The sequence below is a fragment of the Fringilla coelebs genome, assembly GCF_963513975.1.
Source record: "Fringilla coelebs genome assembly, chromosome: 5".
Lineage (NCBI taxonomy): Eukaryota > Metazoa > Chordata > Aves > Passeriformes > Fringillidae > Fringilla > Fringilla coelebs.
Window position 1 is genome coordinate 49,920,395 of NC_140033.1, and position 20,914 is coordinate 49,941,308.

At 47.1% G+C, this 20,914-nt stretch overlaps 1 protein-coding gene across 2 annotated transcripts; it reads right to left on the reverse strand.

The window, feature by feature from the left end:
* Positions 1 to 162: 162 nt before the first annotated feature.
* GTPBP1 (GTP binding protein 1) lies at positions 163 to 20,215 on the reverse strand. 2 transcript variants are annotated; one of them, XM_084205688.1, is made up of 13 exons: positions 20,006 to 20,215; positions 14,690 to 14,801; positions 12,273 to 12,453; positions 10,249 to 10,597; positions 9,663 to 9,786; positions 7,621 to 7,735; positions 7,018 to 7,162; positions 6,703 to 6,885; positions 5,767 to 5,902; positions 5,031 to 5,209; positions 4,348 to 4,545; positions 3,200 to 3,241; positions 163 to 2,766 (listed from the first exon to the last, which is right to left on the reverse strand). In XM_084205688.1, exons 1-13 carry the CDS (start codon positions 20,198 to 20,200, stop codon positions 2,674 to 2,676), a joined length of 2,052 nt encoding a protein of 683 aa, XP_084061814.1. In that variant the 5' UTR covers positions 20,201 to 20,215; the 3' UTR covers positions 163 to 2,673. The 2 variants fall into 2 exon arrangements, with proteins under 2 accessions (XP_084061814.1, XP_084061815.1); XM_084205689.1 differs by lacking the exon at positions 3,200 to 3,241.
* Between the last annotated feature and the right edge of the window lie 699 nt (positions 20,216 to 20,914).

A 20,914-nucleotide genomic window follows, 5' to 3' on the forward strand; every position in this document is an offset into this window, starting at 1 on the left:
TGAACCTCTGAGATTAACTGAGGAGACAAAAAAAGGCTCCTTGCAAACCCTGGAGAGTCCCACTGTATTTGCAGAAACAGGTGAGGTGCATGTCCAAGGAAGCACAGTCGGCAGGCACTGCAAGTGCTGTGCTAATGCTGCATCCTTCAGCAGTTTCTCTCATGGGGCTGGCCTCGAGTGATTTGCTAGAGCTGCTCTTCACACCCACTCACTTCTCACACAGCACAGCTCACACCACGCCCATGTTTTCATTTTCACTCTGCCATGTTTCACACCATGTTTCACTCTACCACTGAGGTGGTCTTCATTTTGGCCAGAGTAAAAAGCTGTCAGGGCTGTGCAGAGGCTCTCCTGTGCTGCCATGCCCCTGCCCTGCTGTCACTATGAGCACAGCCTCCTCTCGTAGCTAGCAAAGGAACCTGGGGCCAGGCAAACCTGTTTCCTCTGGCTTTCAGCCTGGTTTTGCAGAGGGACAAAAATCAAGATGACACACTTTTACTTGGAACAAACTTCTTTAAAATTTATTTTATAGATCACACCAGCCTGAGTGATCTGTAAATGCTGGTCACAAAAGAGAGATCACACCACCTCCTTTGCACAAATTGAAGTGAACCTTCTTTCAGTCTCGGCAGTCTCCTTCATTTGGAGCACAAGGAATGGAGAAAGAGAAAACTGCCTGGAGCTCCCTGCTCCCTTTAGAAGCAGAGGGCAGTGAAATCAGATGCAGTTTGATGCTGCTACAGGGCCAGAAGACAAACAAGCCAGGCCCTCGTGCCCTGCTTAGCCACACCTCACACCCCCTCACAATGCGGGTGCTATTAGTGTTGTAGCCGCCTATAGTTCCTCCCTCGCCAGGAGAGTGCTAGTATTTAGGCACATAGCTTGGAAAAGGACTGTCTGACCTCCCCTTCCACCCACTGCAGTCTCTAAGGCAAAGGACCCTGCTCTCCAAACCACGTTTCTTGCCTCTCCCGTGCCGCTTAATGCTCTTGGAGTGCTGGTGTTGGCAGCAGGAGATGCGCTCTGCCTCTCAGCCGGCCTGGAAGCCCACCCTGAGTCACAAGGTGAGCTGGAATGAACTCCACACAGGTGACACAGAGTGAGGAACAGGAACAACCTGCTAAGGAGGGACAGAAACTTTGCAGTCTCTCTCTGATTAAAATAAAAGTCCTTCATTGGAGGAGGAAGCCCTCAGAGAAACCGAGCCTGACCGCGCCTGCTGGGGGGGGAGCCATGATTTGCTGAGGATGCCACCTCCTCCTCAAAATGCTACCACGTTCCCAGAGCTCACCACAAACTGGCAGAGGATAATTCCTGTCCTCACCAGAGCCAAGGGAGGAGGTAGGGTTAGAAGAAAAGAGATCAAAATAAGCAGGGAATCAATCACTTGACAAACTCATTAAATGGTTAAAAAAACCATTCTAACAGTAATTTGTAAACTGTCCTTGCAGGGCCTTCTTGGAGAAGCCGGAATTTCTCATTAAGAAAAATAAAATCTTAAAAAAAATTCAGTGAAAGTCAGAAAAATGACCATGTACTTCCAACCTTGAAAGCACTTCTATAAATTTGGTACCAATTTATCACTGCCCTCTTTGGCCAAGAGGGGAGAAGACAAATCCTACTTCTGCCATGGCGAAGCTTGGCCAGTGAGTTCCAAAAAGGTTTTGGAAATCTTGGAGTAAACAAAATCAAGGGGAGGCCATGTTAGCCTGGTGTCTCTGTTCCAAAGGTATCTTACCACCTGTGACCTCTGTCCGTCGAGGTGAGAAGGCTTTCTCTGGCTCAAGGGACGGACTGAGTGCTCCTGCACTGTTCCTAATACTGTCAGTGGAGCTGCTGCAGCCTTGGGAGGCAGGGTAGATTTGCTCCAATGTGCACTGAAGTAACACTGGGAAGAGCAACACAGTGGGAAGGGGAACTGGGTGGGTAAATGTCTGCCCATTTAACTCTGTCGCTAGTTAAAAATTTAAGTGCTTTCAACATTATTTGAGGATATTGAGCATAGGATCCCTGAACTTAACATCAACAACTGCTTTCCAATTTGTTTCCCTCTTAGATCTCCAACTAAAGAACTTTCTCACCCTCTCCTTCAAACTTCAGTCATTACAACATTAAATTAAATCCACTTAGAAATAGTTTAAGAGGGAGGGAATCCAAAACATATTTGGCACAAGGCCACAGTGGTGATGAAACGATGCTCTATGGAGCCATCCTAAACAACCTGTTTTAACCTTTGCAAGTCTGAAATTTCTGGCATCTGATAACCCCTGGATCTGAGACAGCAAATAGGGGAGAGCAGCAAGTCCTGTGGACAGAAAGGGGTGAGGGAGGAGGGAGGCAACTAACTGGCTCTTTGCAGCTCTATCCAGACTCCCCTCTCATCTTCATGCACACAAAATATAATAAAAACTAATAAGAATAAAAACTAAGCCCATGATGTACAAAAATGTGTCGACAGGGGGAGGAGGAAGGTGTCAGTTACTCAGTTCTCTGTCTTATCACCTTCATTAGCTTATAAATTGTGCTCCTCTCCATCGCTTCCTGCAGGGAGGAGGGACGATTCTTCTGCAGCCAATCAGCTGGGATGGGTTTTGGTTTACGCTGCTCTGGATCTTTTGGATAAGAAATGAAGGGATGGGGAGGAGTTCTTCAGAGAGAGGAGGAATAAAAAATTCAGCAGCCACTGGCAGGAGTCACACAGGCTCCCTGAGATTTCACTTTATGGCGCTGACCCCCACGTCGACGGCCTCCTCCTCCGACTTTTGACTGAAAAACAAGACTGACTTTAGTGCAAAGCAACCCCTCAGCTGGGATAGCAACACAGCAGGAATTCAGATGGATCACACACACATTCAGACAGTGGCAGGGCAGTTGTGACTGAAGAGCTTTCGACCACTGCAGGAAGGAGATAAGGCAGGAGGGAGACAGACACACCATGAGGGAAGGAGGAGAGACAGACGCATCAGGAAGTTTTGCCCTTGAAGCTGGGAAGACTTTGATTTCCCAAGTTTCTAAATACTTCACTCCCACGAGAGCCAGCAAGTGCCATAGGGCTCAGCACACAGGAAATCAAGGCCTCAGGCCCCCTTGACTTTGACAGAATTGAAGGAGAGCCCCCCACCCCCTACCATGGCTCTCTACCTGACTCTTTTCCCAACCTCAGCAAACCCACTGTTTCTCTTTGAGAGCAGCCAAATACCTTATTGCCCTCACGGCTGTGGGGCTCTTCATCCAGTGCAGGCTGAGGGGACGCAGCAAGGAGAGAGAGGAAGACGTAAGCAAGAACAAAAGCAACCCAGAGTCTCGGGGGAGGGATGAAACAAAGAGCAAGCTGGGACCACTACTTACAACCACAGTGATGCTACAGAAAGACAAAGACGAGGTGGAGGACTGGTGTGAAGCCCCAGGCATATGCAGAGGGAGAGAACATCTGCTAGGGGGCCCCCTTTCATGAGCAGTCTGGCTCAAGGGGTTGAGATTTGACCATGGCAACGAATATAGACAGAATTAAGAAAGGGAACACCTTGTCACTTGACAGAGTGGGCTCCTGAACCCTTCACTTCCTGAGGAAGTATCCTACAAGGAAAGGACCTTTCCTCTATCAGTAATAAAGCTGATCAGTAGGCCTGCAGTGAGAATTGAGTTTCCATTCCTTTCAGGCCAGAAATACTAGGTATCCTCCATGGAAAAGCTGAACTGAGAAGTTCAACCAACAAAACAACCTGGATAAATTTCTCTAAAGAGAAATTTAAAGCCTTTCCTTCTTGGATGTCCCCATCCTTATTTTTCCACAGGGCAGATGACCTGTACCTAATACTTAGGTTGTAATTCCTCTAGTGTAGGGATATTCTACCTCTCACTCAGACATCGAAGACTTGTTCTGTGACTGGTTGGTATGTGTTTCACTAGTTCAGCTACTGGGTATATAGAGACACTTCTTCACTGTGCACATGGTCAAAGCAGTGAAACAGGTTGCCAAGGGACGTTGTGCAGTCTTCCTCCTTGGGAGGTTTTTAAGACATGACTGGATAAAACCCTGAGCAACCTTGTCTGACCTCACAGCTAATCCTATTTAGAGCAGGAGGTTAGACTAGACACTTCCTGAGGTCCAACCTGAATTGTCCCGGTACCCTGAGCTGCTGTCTGCTGGAAGGTCAGCCATGGAGTCATCCAGACATCAGAGAATTATGATTCCTGCTGTGAGACTACTTAAATTTCTATTTGTTCCTGTTGCAAGGTGAGTTCGAGGTATGAGGGGATAATACTTGTGCTTTAGAGTGCCCTTCCTGCAACAGGTGAAACCATGACACAAACAGCTAGGACAGAGATGGTATTTTCCTCACTTACCAATGGCTGCAGGGCAGTAGGTGTCAGTGGTGCTGCAGCTGTTGAGGGGGCCTCATCCCCAGCTGCTGGGCCTCCGGCTGCCATCCCAGCAGTGGGAACACCATCCTCTCGTTTCGTAACAGCTCCCTTCTTCGTTGACTGCATCTTGATCTGCTGTGGCTTGGAGTTCATTGGTGAGTTATTGGTGGTCTGGAGTAGCTGCAAATTGCAAATTGCCAAACTCAGCATTAAAACAGCCAGGATGATCTGGCAAGATTCAATGCTGCTTTTTAACAAAAAGCCTCTGGAGAATTTGTAAAAATAACCATAAAGAGAAGGATGCAGCAGCAGCTGTTCAAAGAAATCTAGACCTCTGATCTTCCACCCTTGGAAAGGGCCACTTGGCTGAGGTGACACTCTAACCTCCACAACGTGACTCAAATGGAGCAGCTTCAAGATGTCAGAAAGAGACTGAGCCTTAAGAACCAGCAGCATATGGCTCAGCCCCTCCCTTTACATTCCCTCATTCACACCAGCTGAAGACCCACCACATCAGTCATCCTCGACCCATATCAGGCCTGATGCTTGTGGTTGAAGCACAGCCTCTTCCCTTAATTTTCCAGAACTATCTTGATTCTCCTGCTGGCTTCTCAGTGTAAGAAGTCACCAATGGGCAAAAGCAGGTGGCAATCAGCAGCCTTTACCTTAGTGATGGTACCCACAGCTTTGGTGCGGCCTTCCCGGAAGACCAGCCGCTGGTCTATGTGTAAATACTCCGGGGTTTTGATGAAGCGGAAGTGCACGGTGGCTTTGTCCCCTGTGCGCAGGCAGTCCTTGTCCATGCTGAGAATCGTGGCTGTCTGACGGATGCTGCCACAATGCACTGTGAATGTAAAGCACAGAGGCTTTCAGCAGCCAGGCCCATTAGTGGAACGAGCTTCAGAGACACATCTGAGGCAGCTCCTCACCCTACAGCAGACCATATGGGTCATGCAGCTGCCTTTGTTCCCCCCACAAAAAGAACATGCACATAAGCTAGAACAGCTGCCTTCAAATCCTGCCTGTCCTGAAGCACACTCAACAGAATCCTACATACCGAGCCGCTGGGCTGGAGGACAGGACTCAAAATGAGCATCAGCACTTCCATCAGCACTTTCCATCAGCATTTGAAAGTGGAGAAACTTTGCACCATGGAGCTACAGCATAGGTAAGCTCCAGATACATTTGAGAGCACACATCTCCTTTTTACCTAATAGCCACCCCACTCTCCTCTGTTAGCTCCCTTGCCTCTCCTTTCCACAATGCTGGGAAAGGCAAAACCAGGAACTATGGCATATATTCAGGTTGGCAGAGACACCAGGAGCAAAATTATCTTAGGCTAGATCTGATACAAAATGCTACCGCTGGGAAACAAAGGCAATCCAACACTGACACACGTACCCATGGCCTGGTATCGTGGGCTGATGGTGGTGGGGTGATGGAGCACCAGAATCTCTGCTTCAAACTCCCACGACGCTTGAGGATTCAGGCGGGGTGACACCATTACCATGCCTTTCCGGATGGAAGAACGCTTGATCTGAAAAGCAGAGACACAAAAAACCTTAGCATGATTCTCCAGGGAAGAAATCTGCTGCTCTGGCTGACTGCATCCAGCAGAACCCTAAGGGATTTCACAGATACTACCTCATGCCCAGTAGAAGACAAAGCAAGAGCTGCCTGTTACGTATAGGATATCATGTAAAGGTTGCAAAAATCAAATTCAGCTGAAGTTTATAAGGAAGCTTTAGAGTACTGGAAATTCTGGACACTTGACACATTTACCTCACTGATCCTTTAAAAGCAAAACATACATCCTGGTTTCACATTATCCAAGAAAATGATCTCTCCTAAATCATGATGTCTGTTAATATAACATGGTAAGCCTGAACACGTGAAGTATGGTGTATCTTAAACTATATCCCCTTAAAATCAGTGAAGCTTCTATTGACAGAAACCTTTTGCAAGAGGAGTCATATCAAATTTTGCTGATTTTTAAATCCCAAATCATGCAGTTGGTCCTACAAGCCAAGAGGAGTAGTGTAAATACATTGTGCAGGCTACTAATGCAGTTCCAGAAGAAAAGGAGATTTTTCTTGCAATGCCTCCACTTTCTTAGATTATTTCCAACATCATTATCTAGTGGCATTGCTATCCCCTGGCAGCTGCTAGGAGGAAAACCCAGGATGTGGAACCACAGAGGTTCTATGGGATTCCATTCCTCTGCAACATGAGGGCGCTGATGTTTGCAGAAACAGCCTTACTGCAGCTGAACTCTGAGAACACTCGAAAATTAAGAGGGCAGTTCCTGTTCTGGGGGTCTAGAGGAGATCACCTCACCTTCTTCAAGGCGAAGGAGGCAGTCTGGCCTCCCCGCACCTCCTTGACGGGCATCCTCTTGCGGTGGATGGACTTGACAGCAATAGGGAGGAAGTTGCCAAGGGGATCTGGCCCCAGCAGCAGGGTGTCATTTAGCTTGATTAGGCCTCTCAGCGTCGTCCCAGAGACAACTGTTCCTACACCCTATGCCAAAAAAGAAAAAAAAGTAATTGTGGTTACTCTACCAGGCCAGCAGAAGAGCTCTAGAACTCTTCTCTCTCGAGAAGATACCTTCTTCAGCCTAAAAGAGGGAACACAATATACCAGGCCCCTTACCGGGACAGAGTAAGTATCATCTATCTGGAATTCTGCTGGCTCTTCTTCCCTGTAACTGGTCCGTGGAGACAAGAGATTAAGAAACATCTTCAGCAAATCTAGATTCTCCCCAGTAACATTTGAAATCTGGAAAATTGGGCACATCCTGTAAAGGAAAATTGATGAAAATGGAGTTAGTTCACCTTCCTACCCGGCTTTCCACATGTAGGGAGACATCCAAAATCTTGGGACTAATTCAATATAGTGTGCTAGGAAGGGAGAGCCTGGCAAGCAGTCAGATGCACAACACCCCATGTTTGAAAACCTGCAACATTGCTTCTGCCTTCCAAAGACATTTGGGAAAAGGTGCAAGGTTCTGAAGAAAGGACTGAAGGAAGCCAAATGCCCTGCTGTCTTCTGCAGACTGCCCAGAAGCAGCCTCTCATTTATGCCTCAGAGAGGGGAACACAAGCAGATCAACCTCAAAATCAACACACTCTTATGGAACACACTCCACATGGCAGATGCAACCTTCACACATCTAGACAATGGTACTCTCTGAATCTCCTCACCCAGTCTCCACATAGGATTGAAAGAGAAATGATTCTCCTCTACTCCAGTTACCTCTCTGAGCTGAAGTTGGAGGCTGTTACAATGACATCATCCTTGCTCTGAACCAGCACGGGAATCTTCCTGCACCCTGGGGACTTCAGCAGTCGCTGTAACAGCTTCAGGGTTTCTTAAAGGGTGAAACGAATATTGTTAGGGCAGCGTCTCCCCTCTTTACAAATCACTTTTGTGGGGTCTCTCCCAAAGGGAGATGGGTGCTGTGGCCACAGATAAGACAGGAGAAGATGGCTAAAGGTGAGACTGTGAGTTTGCTGCAGCCCAGGTAGGACTAAGGAGCCATTCCATCTTCCATTTCATGCCAGCTATCCGGCTGCCAAGCCACGCCACACATGAGCAGACAGACAAGATTGCAGTGCTGTGAAGTAGACATTTTGTAGCTGTCTATTAGTAGCTCTAAGCAGTTACAAGGTATTTCCTCTTTCTAGAAAGGATTTTTCATAGTGAATTAATTGAAATCAGGACAGAAACATTTGAGAATATGTGAATTGCAAATCAATTTTGCCCAAACAAACCTCAATACATTTTCCCTGGCAGTCAACTTGCCATAGGAGGCTGGAGAAGCATGAAAGAGGTAAAGATTATCATCACAGACTAGGACAATGTGGGTGGACCATATTCAGAAATCAGTGTTTTGGGACAAATCTCATGGCTCCCAATTTTCAGCTTTTGCCTCTTTTAACTTATTTTCTAAGCCTCATATCCAGCAGCCAGCAGGGGATTACCCCTGCACTAGTATTCAACCTCCTACAAAGTGCCTGACAATAATTAAAGAAAAAACAGAAAAGGGTACTAAGGGCTTAAAAGAGCAAATAATTTATGTTCTACAATAGTCATCCAATTAGATGGGTTTTTGTAAACAAGTGATTGCCTATGGGAAAGTAATGTTTTGGATACAGAAACACAAACATCTAATCAGGCCATCTGCTCTTCACAGACATACTTGAGTCAAATCTTGAGTCTATTTACTTTAAACATAGCACGTCACAGGAGTAGCTTCTCCCAAGAGCAGCTCTTTTCTCCTCACGCTGAGCCAAAGGTTCTCCTTCCTTCCCACTTATTATCTTATAGTCAGGCCTTACATTTTTTTTGCCAAACATCTAGTACAGAGATAAACAGATTATCTTCTGATCAAAGGCACCTATTTGCCTGAAACATATTTAGGATTTTTATAGTAATGCACTGAACTACAGACAGTACTAGGAGCATTCACTTCTCTGATTCTTAGGACTGATTATCAAAAAACCCATTGCTCCAATTAACCACAGCACATTTCTGAAGGTGTGAGAAATGCTTAAAGAGAATTTTAAAAGTGAGAATAAGTCACAGCCTGAAAAAGCATTATGCATGGGTTAATGGGATACTGCTGGGCTTAAGAGTTGCTTCTTTAATTCTGCTGAGAAAAAAAATCACTAGCCCATGCTACTCATTGCCGTCCCCACTTGTGTCTAGTCCTGCCTCCCATCCTGCTATCATAGCCTACATATGTAGCTGCTTTAAACCATGATTTATTAAGTGTTCGTTGGTTTAGACACAAGGAAGGAGCTGCTGCAGTTATGCCAGCATACCTGAGAAGTGCCCAGGTGAGCAGGAGGTAACAAGCAGCTGCCCCTTCACTAACAGCAGGGGGAGATCAAGTCCTGTCACAGCTTAAGATCACACTCAAACTGTGGGCAGGGAGGAAAGCAGCTTTCAAAAGAACTTCCAGACTTTTTCTCCAGGTTTAACTATCCAGAGAGAAAGCAAAGCCCAAACCCCAAAGGTATGCTGCTCCTCTTAGAGCTCAATTAAGCAAAACCCTGTAGCAAACACTTTTGGGCTGCTAAGCTGAGTCCCCAGCGTGGTAAGTTTGACATGGTGAGTGTAAGTCAACCACCTGCAAAATGAGCAAGGGAAAAGGATAGATTTCTGGAAGGTATTCAGGATGCAGTCAGAACCAGATTAAGCAGCTTTCTTCCAGCAGTAATTGCTGAACCCAAGCAGAGCACAGCAACACACAGAGGTAAGAAACAGCCCTGGAGAGAGCCTGTAAGACTCACCTTGCAGGATGTTGGCAGGGCACATGTCAATCTTGGTCACCACAACAAAGACAGGAACGTTAAGTGCAAGCGCCAGGCCTAAGTGCTCCTTGGTCATTCCAACAATCCCAGCATTACTCCCAACCTACACCAGGGATATAAAATACAGGGATGTCAATGTTTCTTCTGCAGTAAGCTGGATTACTGAGAAAACCTTGTGTCAGACATGCAGTAGACTGCAGTTAAGTTGTAGATGTGCCACTGGGGCCATATGACCAGACCCAGCTCATCTCAGATGTTTGTTTGTTGGACACTGGCAGAGGACTGACTCATTTCTCCCCAGTTTTAACAAGGTTTTCTAAAATTCAGAAATTCTTCCATTTTCAAGAATCACAAACCTCGGGCCTGTCTGGGACTGACAGTCCTGGGGCACTTGCCTCACAGTACAGGACAGATAGCCACAGAGGCTTCTGCTCTCCTGTACACTGTGAGATGCTGCCTCCCTCCAAAACCCCACAGACACTTTGCAACAGGAAAGAAGTCTAGGCTGTTAAAGCTGTGAACAGCCCCACTCCAGCTGGTATGGTCCATCTTTCTTGCTACCTACCATAAGCATGCAGAAGTCAGGCAAGTGGCCGGTCATGCCAAAGACGGTGGTTTTCAGGTATTTTTCGTGACCAGCCAGGTCAATGAAAGTAATGACCTTGGTGGATTTCTCACAGATCTTTGTCCATTCCAAGCTGCCACCGTGGCTGTCAGGTTTGTTCACCACGTTGCCCTCGCTGTCAAAGCCCAGAATGTCGTTGCCCACGCTGCTGGTGCGGCCTGACTCAATCTCGTGCTTGTGGCGGAAGAGCTTTTGCCGAGCAAAGCCCCGGCCATTGTCTAACTCGCCGTGAGTCAAGACACCCAGCAAGGTGCTCTTCCCTGCGTCCACATTGCCAACTACTGCTACCCTGCAGGGGAAAGGAAAAGGAGCCTGGTAAAATACAGTACCTGAAGAAATGAACAAGTGATGCAAAAAACCCAAACATCCCTGCTCCTGCAAATAACTGGCTTTTGCTCCCTATCCTTCAAACAGAGATTAAAAAATGTTAGAGCTTCACAAGCAGAGCAGAGATTCTTTTACAGTTATTAACTAACAGTGGAGATCCGAGACTCTGGGGACTGGGATGTGGAAGACTTTCGGGATCTCTGGCTGATCAGAGTGACCCCGAGATACATTAGAAAGTCTCTTTTCTCAGCTTGGCACTCGAAGAAGGAGTCAGAGCTCTTCAGTTCTCGGTCTCAAGGTTGTTTATTGTATCTTATCTATAAAATTCTTTCTCCTGTCCAGCTGAGGTCTGCTCAGCAAGACAGAGGCACTGTGCCCGCCTCAGAGGCGGTGTAATTTTTTTATACTAAAAACTATGTGTACAATATTTACAATTACTTTCCAATACCTATCACCCAAATTAGACACCGAGCTTCTACTCTAAACCAATCTAAAGGCGCCAATATCACAGCAGAAGATGGAGGCCAAGCAAAAGGAGGAGAAAGGCTGGACATGCCCAGATTTTTCCATCTTGCCCCCTGAACCCACATTCTAAAAACTCTAAAAATCTATTTTTTACCCTGTGATAAATTCACTATCATTCTACTTAAACTGTTGTGGCTTGCAAATCTTCATATAAGGTTGGTAATTTGCTCCATGGGTCATAACCAAAACCACAAGCGTCTTGGGCTCTGTTCCAGGGTCTCTGAACCCTCTGGCAGGGGTCTTGGCAGTCCAGGACAGCCAGAGGGATGTCCTGAGTTCCAGAGAAGACTGTGGAAACATTGTCACAGGTGTCCATAACATAGTCAACCGAATGTGATGTTGCTTGATGCCACACAGTGTGTCCCTATTCCAACTCCTTGTCTCTGCAATCCAACATAAACACTATGGCAATTCAAAAGGAAGACTAAATCCGAACTCGGTCTAGAACACCTCTGCCTTTCTCACATTTCCTATGTTGCAACAGCACCAAGCACTAAGAAGAGCACAAAAACTAAAATAGTTGTTCCCAGAAACGGATAAGCTAAAAAAAAGGTGAAATATTTTAGGAGAAAGCCATGTCCTACAGCAAGTTCCTTCTTTGATCAATGAGGCTATTATGGCTGTTGGCAAATGCTGGAAATCCTCTCCATCCAGGTCTGGGCAGACTCTCAAGTCATGTTATATAAGCTAGTATATGTCCATTAAAAGGTGACTTGGATCATCACAGTCTTGGAACAGAACTGGATCCTTTGTCAAAAGTATTGTGTTCCAGCAGTGTGCATATATACACATACATACAGCCACATGTGCACACGTCCTCTGGCAAGGCAACAAACTAAAAGATGCCCCCAACTGTGAGGCTGTCACTTAGAGAGCAACAACCCGCTGCTAAACACAGGCAAATTTCCACCAACAGTTTGCTCACAAAAGAGACAGCAACAACAACAAAAAGACAATTTCATCAGCAAGGAGTGGTCAAGCTCGACTCCCTTTGTTGGGTAGCTCCAACACCCAGACCCAAAGCGGCGTTGCTGGCTCAGCAGCATGCACTGCTCACAGGTTAAAAATGCAGCTGAGCTGCTGACTAACCCTGTCTCCACCCAGCTCCTCACCTGACCTCCAGGAAGTCGTTGTCACCCACACGTTTCCGAACCAGGTAGTCGCGCACCTTGCCCCCGGCCTCCTGGTGCTCCCTCAGGAGGATCACGTCTGCCTCGATCTGCTCTGCCATGCTCTTCAACGTGGCATAGGACGCCTCCATGTCTGCCTCGCTCAGCCCGTACTCAGTCCCATCTGGTGTGGTGTGGAGTGGAGGAGACAAAGGCAGTCAGTGAGCACCACCCTGCAACAGGCAGCAGCATTGCCATCCTGCCTGGGACCTTCACACCCATCAGGATTTGTATGTGGACTGGGGGTGTCAGCCACGTACACAGCCACGTACCCTTGGCCCAAAATAAAAAGGGATGGTCTTCACTCTAAGTCTTAAAAGACACTAGAAAACCACAATCTTTCATCTAGAGGAGTTTTCTTCACAATCTTTACAAGCAAATACGTAGGGATTGGCAATAAAGACATATTTCTAACTCCCTCACTTCACCTGCTGAAGGTACTTTGTGTCCTTCAGTCAGATAAAGTATCTCTTCTCACACTGTAAGAGGTAAAGCATTAACAAATGGAAAGCTCTGAGTGAAGCATCACCACCATTAGCCAGTAAATGTGGCACTGCTTCCTCTGAGCAGCTCACCCAAGCAAAAGAGCTGACAGTCAGAGCATACCAATGGCAACTATCTAGACAGGGTCAAGGCCATCACTGTCTCTTTCCCAATCCAGGTGCTGTGAATGTGCACAGATTTGACCCCAGAATCTCCTCTGTGGGTAAAAAAAGCCCACAAGACAACAAACAAAGGTGGAGAGCCACACTGCACCCTGATGACCAAAGTTATTGCCATGTGTACATGTTCCTATGCATGGCTGACTCATCGGCAGGAAAGCAGGAACTGCAGTTTGCATGAACTTATCAGCATTTTAATTACTGCCCAGCTCTAAAACTAGCTGAGTTACTGGGCAATTTCCAACCTTGCTCATAAGCTGGCTGAGACTGAGAAAAAACTAAAACAAGCCTTGGGTTATAGGAGGGGAATGAGAAGTAGGGGAGAGGAGATGGCAAAACCCAGGGGAGAAAGGTCACTACTGCTGAACTAATAATCTTCCTATGGCAGTCTTCAATTGCTTCTCAGTCAGCTGAGCTGGGTATCTGGGATGATCAAAATCACACATGCTGAAAGGGAATGAGAAGGAGTGACAGGGGCAGGGACACCAAGATCCCTTCTCTGTTGAAAATATCCCCATCTTCCTCCACTACGCTGCAACGCAAAATTAAGTCAGAAGTTTAACTCATATTTTAAGAAACAAATGCCTGTTTCTAAGCAAATCATTGCAACAACCACCAGTTTACACTCTCACAAGGTATCCTAGAAAAGAAAGCAGGTACTAGCCTGACTAGCTAGATCTCCACTGCAATGTGCTTTTCCCAAACACCAAGGATGCAGTCTACATCTGGGAAGCTTGCTTGGAGGCAAGAGCATAATCCCTGGCTGCATGAACACTGCCCATCTAATTCTGGCTTCTCCTCTATGTTGGCTGCTTCACAAAACTCCAAGAAAACCCAAAAAGCACAAAGTTCTGAGGTTACACAGCTCCCTCTCTTCATTATTTCAGCCAGTCCTGGCAGGGTTTCATATTCCTCCTCAAACACAGCAAATGTCTGATCATGACAATTTCATGTTCAGTAGATATCCAGTATACTTGAAACATGCCTTTTTTGCCTTATGATAACCATAGACAATTATTTGATATTCAGAAATTTCTATTTCAAAGCAAGGGCATGCTTTGCCCTTTACCAGCGTTTACCAGCATCAGATGCAAATACTCAAATTGTCAAAAAGAACAAAAATGTAATCCATGCTAACTGCTAAAATCTGCAAAGGCAAATGACTGCAGTCACACGCAAATTAATGTGACAATAAAGGTGTCATGCTGAGCAAAGGAAAACCTTTCCCTCCACAGCAGACACATACTATCACATAAAGTCAGCAGCATATATTTTCGCTATGTGAAGTATCTATAATAAATTCCTGTGGGGTAAAAATATGTTATTTCCAACAGAGCAGTGAACAAAATCAGACAGAACAAGACCTTCACAGACATTGAGGACATCTGTACTAAAGCTGTTATTATAATTTTAGATTCTTTGTCTTTTCCTAGTGTGCTCAGACAAGATATGCATTATTTTCAAAAAAGAACTTGCATGATTTTATAAAAAAATATATTTAGCTCCACTACATGAGACAGTTGTTGGCAGGGATAAAACAAAAGAATCTGTCCCACATATTCTGCTATATTTTATGAACATTTTCAAGTAATTCTGGAAAAGTAAGCATTAACTTCAGCAGCAGTCTAGTTAGATACAGCAGGTTTTTCTTATAATTTTAATACTTTTTTGTTGTTTTGCTGGGAAAGCTATACTCACCTGATCCTTGTCCAATGACATAGATGGTCTCCCCACATCCCTCATCAATCCTCTCTGACATCTGCTGGAGCAAACTGTCATACTGCTCTGAAGTTGGACTCACCATCACCAGCTGGAAAAAAAGATTGAATATCTATTTGCAGATGTCAGGCAAACAACTTCAAAACCAAAGCTTCAGTTACAAGCACAATCAATCTATGTGTTTTATTGAAAGAGAAGAACTCTTTTTCCAGGACCGCTTTGTGGTGGCTCTGTTTTGTTTTTTAAGCCAGTTTTGCTGACAGCTACTTCCTTGTGACACTGCACAAGGTTGTTTGTCTGAGCTCAGAGTTCATTTATGCAGGAAAATACACTTCAAAGCAAGTAAGAACACCAAGCATCTCATTTTGATGTAACCAATGTTTAAAAGCCACATTTAAGTGAACACTCCAATATGTTTTCATTCAAGGAAAACAGAAAGGGGAGCAGATATTTTCTCCACAGAAATTCCTTAGCTGGGTACCACAGTCTCTGCTGCAAAGAGTGCTGCTGCTCCCCTGAAGCATGACTGGACAACCAAAGAAAGCCAACCAGACCTCACTGCAGAGAACACCTGGGCACCAAAATCCAGAGCATCTTTTAAGTCTTTCACATATTTGATGTCCCCTTCTGTTTTCTGAGGGGGCAGAAGGAGAGAACACAAATAAGCATTATTTTCAAATTTTAGGTACTTTACACAGTGGCGCTGAGGGGCAGACATGCAAAGCAATTTGTATGAGCATATCTGGAGGTTTCAGCAGTGGAGAGCTGCAGTTTTGTAGGCCAGCAGCTGTGCTACCAACAAACTTTGACTGCAGCTAATGCAGTACTGAAACTTCCTTTGCTCTTCCCTGCAGGAACATCAAGAGAACGAAAAAATAAAACAGAAACAAAGCAGGAAATGAGGACAACAGAGTGCTTCAGGAATGATTTTTCCTAGAATGGAATAGCACCATTTCTGGCAGAAACCTGCACTGCTCACACAGTACAGCAGAGGACACTTGCACAGAGCGGCCACAATGGTGTCATGGCAGTGACAGACCAAGGAGACCTCCATCAGCCACTCTACCTGCTCTCTGGCTACCTCCATGGTTACAAATCTCTTGGTGGCTGAGCATCCCAGTACAGTAGCCTGATAGCTGTCACAATTGACACACAATTCTGTGAAAAAGGCACTTTTAGTAACAGTTATTAAAGGCTGACACCCACCAAGAGCCCTAAGGGTAGGCACACCTGTGCCAACACTCAGTGACATCCACAGCTGTCTCTACACACACGTCCCAAAATGACAGTCAGAAAGAAGCATTTCCCTTCACTATGCACTGAGACTGAAAGCTGTGCTAAATTAGATGTTTGCCTAAAACATATGGTTTAGAGAGTTGACAATAAAATCCTCAAGTCTGCCCAACATGCCCTAACACAGCCTGACTTGCTTAGCCCAGTAAACACAATGTGTTTTCAAGGAGAAACCACCTTTACCACCACTATTGCACACTTGATGAAGGCCTTTTTTGGAAATCTAGAATGTAAAGGAACCCAACCCCTAACAAATAATGTTTAAGCAGATTTCCAAAACCATAGCAATGATGCTCGGAGACTGAAGCACAGACAGCAGGTGCTGGTTAGAAGGTTTAAGGCTGCCAAAACAACTTTTTCTGCAGATGTTAAGGGTCCCAGACAGCAGGGATGTGTGTGCAAGGGCCAGACAGCTACAAGAGATACAATCACCTTCACATGCCCCTTTTGGACACATGCCCTACCTAAGCCTTTCAACTACTTGGAGAGGTCGGAAAAGTGTACCAAAGCACTCTGCTCTGCAAGGTCACAGTCTTTCTATTTCATGCTACAAAAGAATGAGTTTTGCTTTTATTAGTTTTTCTTTCGGTTCTGTTTTCCTTTTAGTTTCAGTTTCTTCTTGAGGGAAACCACTGGATGTAAATGCCTTGAGAGCGAAATCAGCAACTGTTGAGAGGCTCAATCTGGGCAGGAATGGAAGGCTGTGTTTTGATGTGTAGGGCTCATTTTGCCCTGAAAGTACTTTCAGGAATACCTGGATGCACAACAGACAAGCTCACTCTTTAGGCCAGTGCACTAGCTCAAGCCAGAGACTCAGGAAGATCTATTAAACAGGCTGTAACACACACAAAGATCAATAAAATAGCAGTGGCCACCAGCACAGGGCAAACTTCAGTTTCTTCAAGTCTCGTGACCAGCTTTGTTCTTCTGAGTCCAGTGCTTCAGCAGTGTGAGCAGGCAGGGTGCTGTAACAAGTACCAAGGCACTCAGCAGCTCATTGTACCCTTTCCTCACGTTGTCAGGCAGGAGAGCTGGGGGCCTCAAACAGCACAGGCTCACTGATATCAGCTCACAACACCGTTCCCCCACACAGATGCTTTCACTGCCATGCAAAGGGACTCCTGAAGGGTGTTCCAGTAGCAGACTGCCTCCAAAGTTCACTCTGCAGCCCATGAAGTTCACAGCTCATATGACACAGTAGGACACCAAAAGAAGTATCTGGAGATAAAAGAGCAGCTTTCATGGATCACACCTTCCAATGCCACTCAGCATTTCTGACAACTATTTCTGCAGTCGCAGCCCCAGCCAGTTGTGTGGTTTCCTGGGTCACTGCAAGATGTGACAGGCTGTTTTGAAGATCTCTTTAGCTTCCTGGATGGAGAGAGCCTGTCCTCTGCCATCTTCTTGGTCGAAGAGAAGCCCTCCATTTTGGTTCCTCTGGTTTGTTTTTTGCTTTTCACCTTTCAGCAACTCCTCCGTGCCTGGACCACAAATGCATGTTTTTAAGAGGCTTTCACAAAGTCAAATATGTTCACTTTAGTTCTTTCCACTTTGTCAGGCACTGAGGAGTTATCAGTAGGAGCCATGTGGGTCTAGCAACCTCAGGTTTCCTATAGGGCAAAAAAGTGACAACCAGTTATTGTTTTATTCTTAAGATAGCAGAAAGAAATATCTCACAAGTTTAAAATGCCATCTCTCAAGTCCCTTCCCAGCCTCTGGGGAGAAGTGGCTTTGCCTGCTTCCATGAGGCAGGCAAACTATAAGTATTAGGGGCAAATACTATGTGGTACACAGTGTTGCTCTTTACTGGAAAAACAGAGCCTGTCATTTTGCATGGCTGGAAAACCAGCATCAGCCATCGAGGATCTGGGGAAAAGGCACCTTCTGTAATGTCATATTTTGTTTTCTATGCCCTGTAGCCATACATTGTTCAAGTGCTATTATGTTCTGTTGTCAATGTAGATCTAAAGTAAGTATCAGCTTCACTAATAGCCTTGTGTGGTATGGTTTTTGACCTGAAAGTTGATTACTGCTGCAATGTCCTGGTACTGAAGGGAAAACAAACACCCGTTAAGATCAACATGGTAATGAATTTGTGCTGATGAATTGAACTGTCCTTGACCAGCTGACATAGTGCACTTGGTAAGAGAATCCCAAAGTGTTCCTCTCTGAAAAGAGCTCACCTTACACACAGGGAAAGGACTGGAGGAAAAGTATTAACACAGCCAGGGGTGAGTCAGAAGGACCAGGACAGAACTAGCAACTATCAAACAAACTGACTGCAGTGGGAGTCCCCATTTTAAGTAGGGATTGAAGTGGAACAATTCAGCTGGGAGGACAGAAAAGATTGGAGGGGAGGTCAGGGAGGCACAGGTTAGCTACTGCGTTCTCACCATATGGGATTACTGTTTTGAGCACACAATGGGACATTAACTCAGAAAGATGGAGCAGAGTTCACAGTTTCAGCTCTCAGCCAAAGTGGGGATGAATGAAAAGTCCAGAGAAAAGACACCAGGTGCACAGTGCTACATGGAAAAGTAAATTGTAATAAAGGTCAAAAAAAATGCTTACCTACCACCTCCACAGCATCTCCAGATTTCTAGGAACGGAAGACAGACTGACACCACAAATGGGAGTTTGTCGGAGAAAAGAACTCTTCTCTCTTTGCTGGAGTTTTGGTCAGGTTCCTGGCTGTCAAGAATCAGTGATGCAGTCCTTGGCATCCTCCTTGGCCCTCTTCCACAGCAGTCACGTCCAAGACAAAGCACAGATCAATATTGGCATCCTGTATAAAAATCTTTTCCAGCTCATTAAGGCACGATCAATGGATACTACAGCTTTGATTTCTGTTCTTTACTATCTTACAAGACATCTTTGTAACACTTGTTTTAATACAGTACCATATTGTACTAAATACAAAGGTTACTAAAATACTAAAAATAAAAAGGTTTCCATGTCCACAGACACAATTCCTCTTTCCTTCTCTGTGCATAGAGGGCAAGGAAGTCCAGGACCCTGGAACAACTTAAGCTGAAAGCATGAAGAGGATGGATGACAGAAAACCAGGAGGAAACAACAGCTATGCTGACTTCTGAATCACATAACTACAAGGGGATCAAATGAAGTTTTCAGGAGAATTTAGAGTGGGAGACAGCACCACAGTACATCAAATCCGTGGCAGCAAAAGGCATATAGTTAAAGAGATCAGCCAATTGGGAAAAAAAAGAGAAGACAGTGACAGAAGGCAACTAAGTCTGTGGCAGGCTCTGGCACACACAGATTACTACAATGTACTTTCCTGCAGGATGGAAGCGAGAATGGTTCTGACAGAAATAAGACCACCACACAGTTTTGTCACTGGGATCCTAGAGAGGAGCTGCACAAGGTGAACAAGCCTTTCCTGCATTGACTTAACCCTGTTTGCAAGATCAAAGCACTCTTGTCACTGGGCTCTTGCACTCAAAAGTTACAAGCTCTGACCTCCTTTTAAGATTGTGGAGAAAGTCCCAGGAACTAGTGCAACTGGCAGCAGAGATAACTACAGAGACCCAGCGCGGAGAGCAAACGTCAGCGGGACGTTGCAGCAGGTGACAGCTCCAAACCCTGCGCTTCCTGAGGCTGCTACACCGGCCGCGGGCTGGCGTTCCCCCCGAGCAGCCGAGGCGGAGAAGGCGCAGGGCGGAGCAGCCTGCCAGCACCCTCCTGTCCCGGCCGGGGTACGGGACAACTTTACCGCGCCTCTCCCGGCCGGCTCCACACGGCACCTCTGGCTCTGCCGCCCGCCCAGGTGATGCTGGGGCCGGCGGGGCGCTCAGGGGAGCCTCCCGTCCCGTCCCGGCGGAGGCAGGCGGGCCCCCGCATCTCGCTCTCCTGCGAGAGGTGCGGGGGAGCGGTTAGGCTGGGGGGCAGCCGTCCGCGCACGGCCGACCGGCAGGGAGGAGAGCAGCGGGGGCCTGGCGGGGTGATGGCGCTCGCCGCCGCCCGCCCCCCCGCCGGGCCTACCTTACTGGTGAGGTCGATCTCGGGCTCGCCGTTGAGCGCCTCGCCGTCCTCGCCGTCGAAGGCTGCGCGGAGGGGACAGGCGGCCGCCGCCACGCGAGGCCGGCCGCCCGGGGAGCCGGGCTCCGGGGCGAACATACAGGCCGGCACCGGGGACCCCCCGGGAACCGGGGATCTGCTCCGCTCCGCCGCCGCCATCTTCCCTTCCCTGCCCGGCTCTCCGCCCCGGCACCGCCCCCGGGCCCGCCAAGGCGGCGCCCGCCAATCACCGGCGGCGCAGCGGCTAAATTTGCATGTCGCCATGGCGACAGTGGGTGGACTAGTGGTTATTCATGAGGAGAGGCCGCGCCCCCTCGAAGCGCGCGAAGCCAATGGGAGACGCACTGCCAGCTCGGCTTGTTTTCTACACATACACACACACAGCAGAGCCCTCTCGACGTGTCCGGGGTCGGCTGCCCAATAGGAGAGCTGAGCTTCCTGACAAACAACCTCGACAGCCAATCGAATAAGGGATCCCAAAGGCCTGGGTGGGACTAAGTGCCGAAACAGAGCCCGCCCTGGTGGGAGGGCATTCTCTCGGACTAGCTAATGAGAAAGAGGGGATTTTTTACTGATAACTGTGTCAGCCAATGGAACAGGGCGGGAGTGCGCCTGGTGTCCCTGCAGCCGCGAGACCTCCTGTCCCGGCGCGTCGTGTCGCCAGCTCCCGGGTCCGCAGAGGACCCCGCCGCCCCTGCCGCCTCGGGCTCCCTACAGAAAACCGGTACGCCTGCTGGCCATGCGTGCCCACAGTGTTCAGACTGCCGGCGCGGACCGCCAGACAGGACTCCAGCGCCAAGGAGGAAATCCCTCTGGCTGAGGGGCTCTGCGGACGGGCAGGTGACCCCTGCAGAGCGGCGGGGGTCCTGCTTC

What these genes read in the sequence shown, in the direction of transcription:
- GTPBP1 (XM_084205688.1), bottom strand. Translation starts at nt 20,200, where the DNA reads ATGGCGGCGGCGGAGCGGAGCAGATCCCCGGTTCCCGGGGGGTCCCCG. An exon ending in CCCACGATACCAGGCCATGG is followed by an intron (nt 5,210 to 5,766) that starts GTACGTGTGTCA and finishes TTACATTCACAG; the next exon opens with TGCATTGTGGCAGCATCCGT. An exon ending in CTACTGCCCTGCAGCCATTG is followed by an intron (nt 3,242 to 4,347) that starts GTAAGTGAGGAA and finishes GCGTCCCCTCAG; the next exon opens with CCTGCACTGGATGAAGAGCC.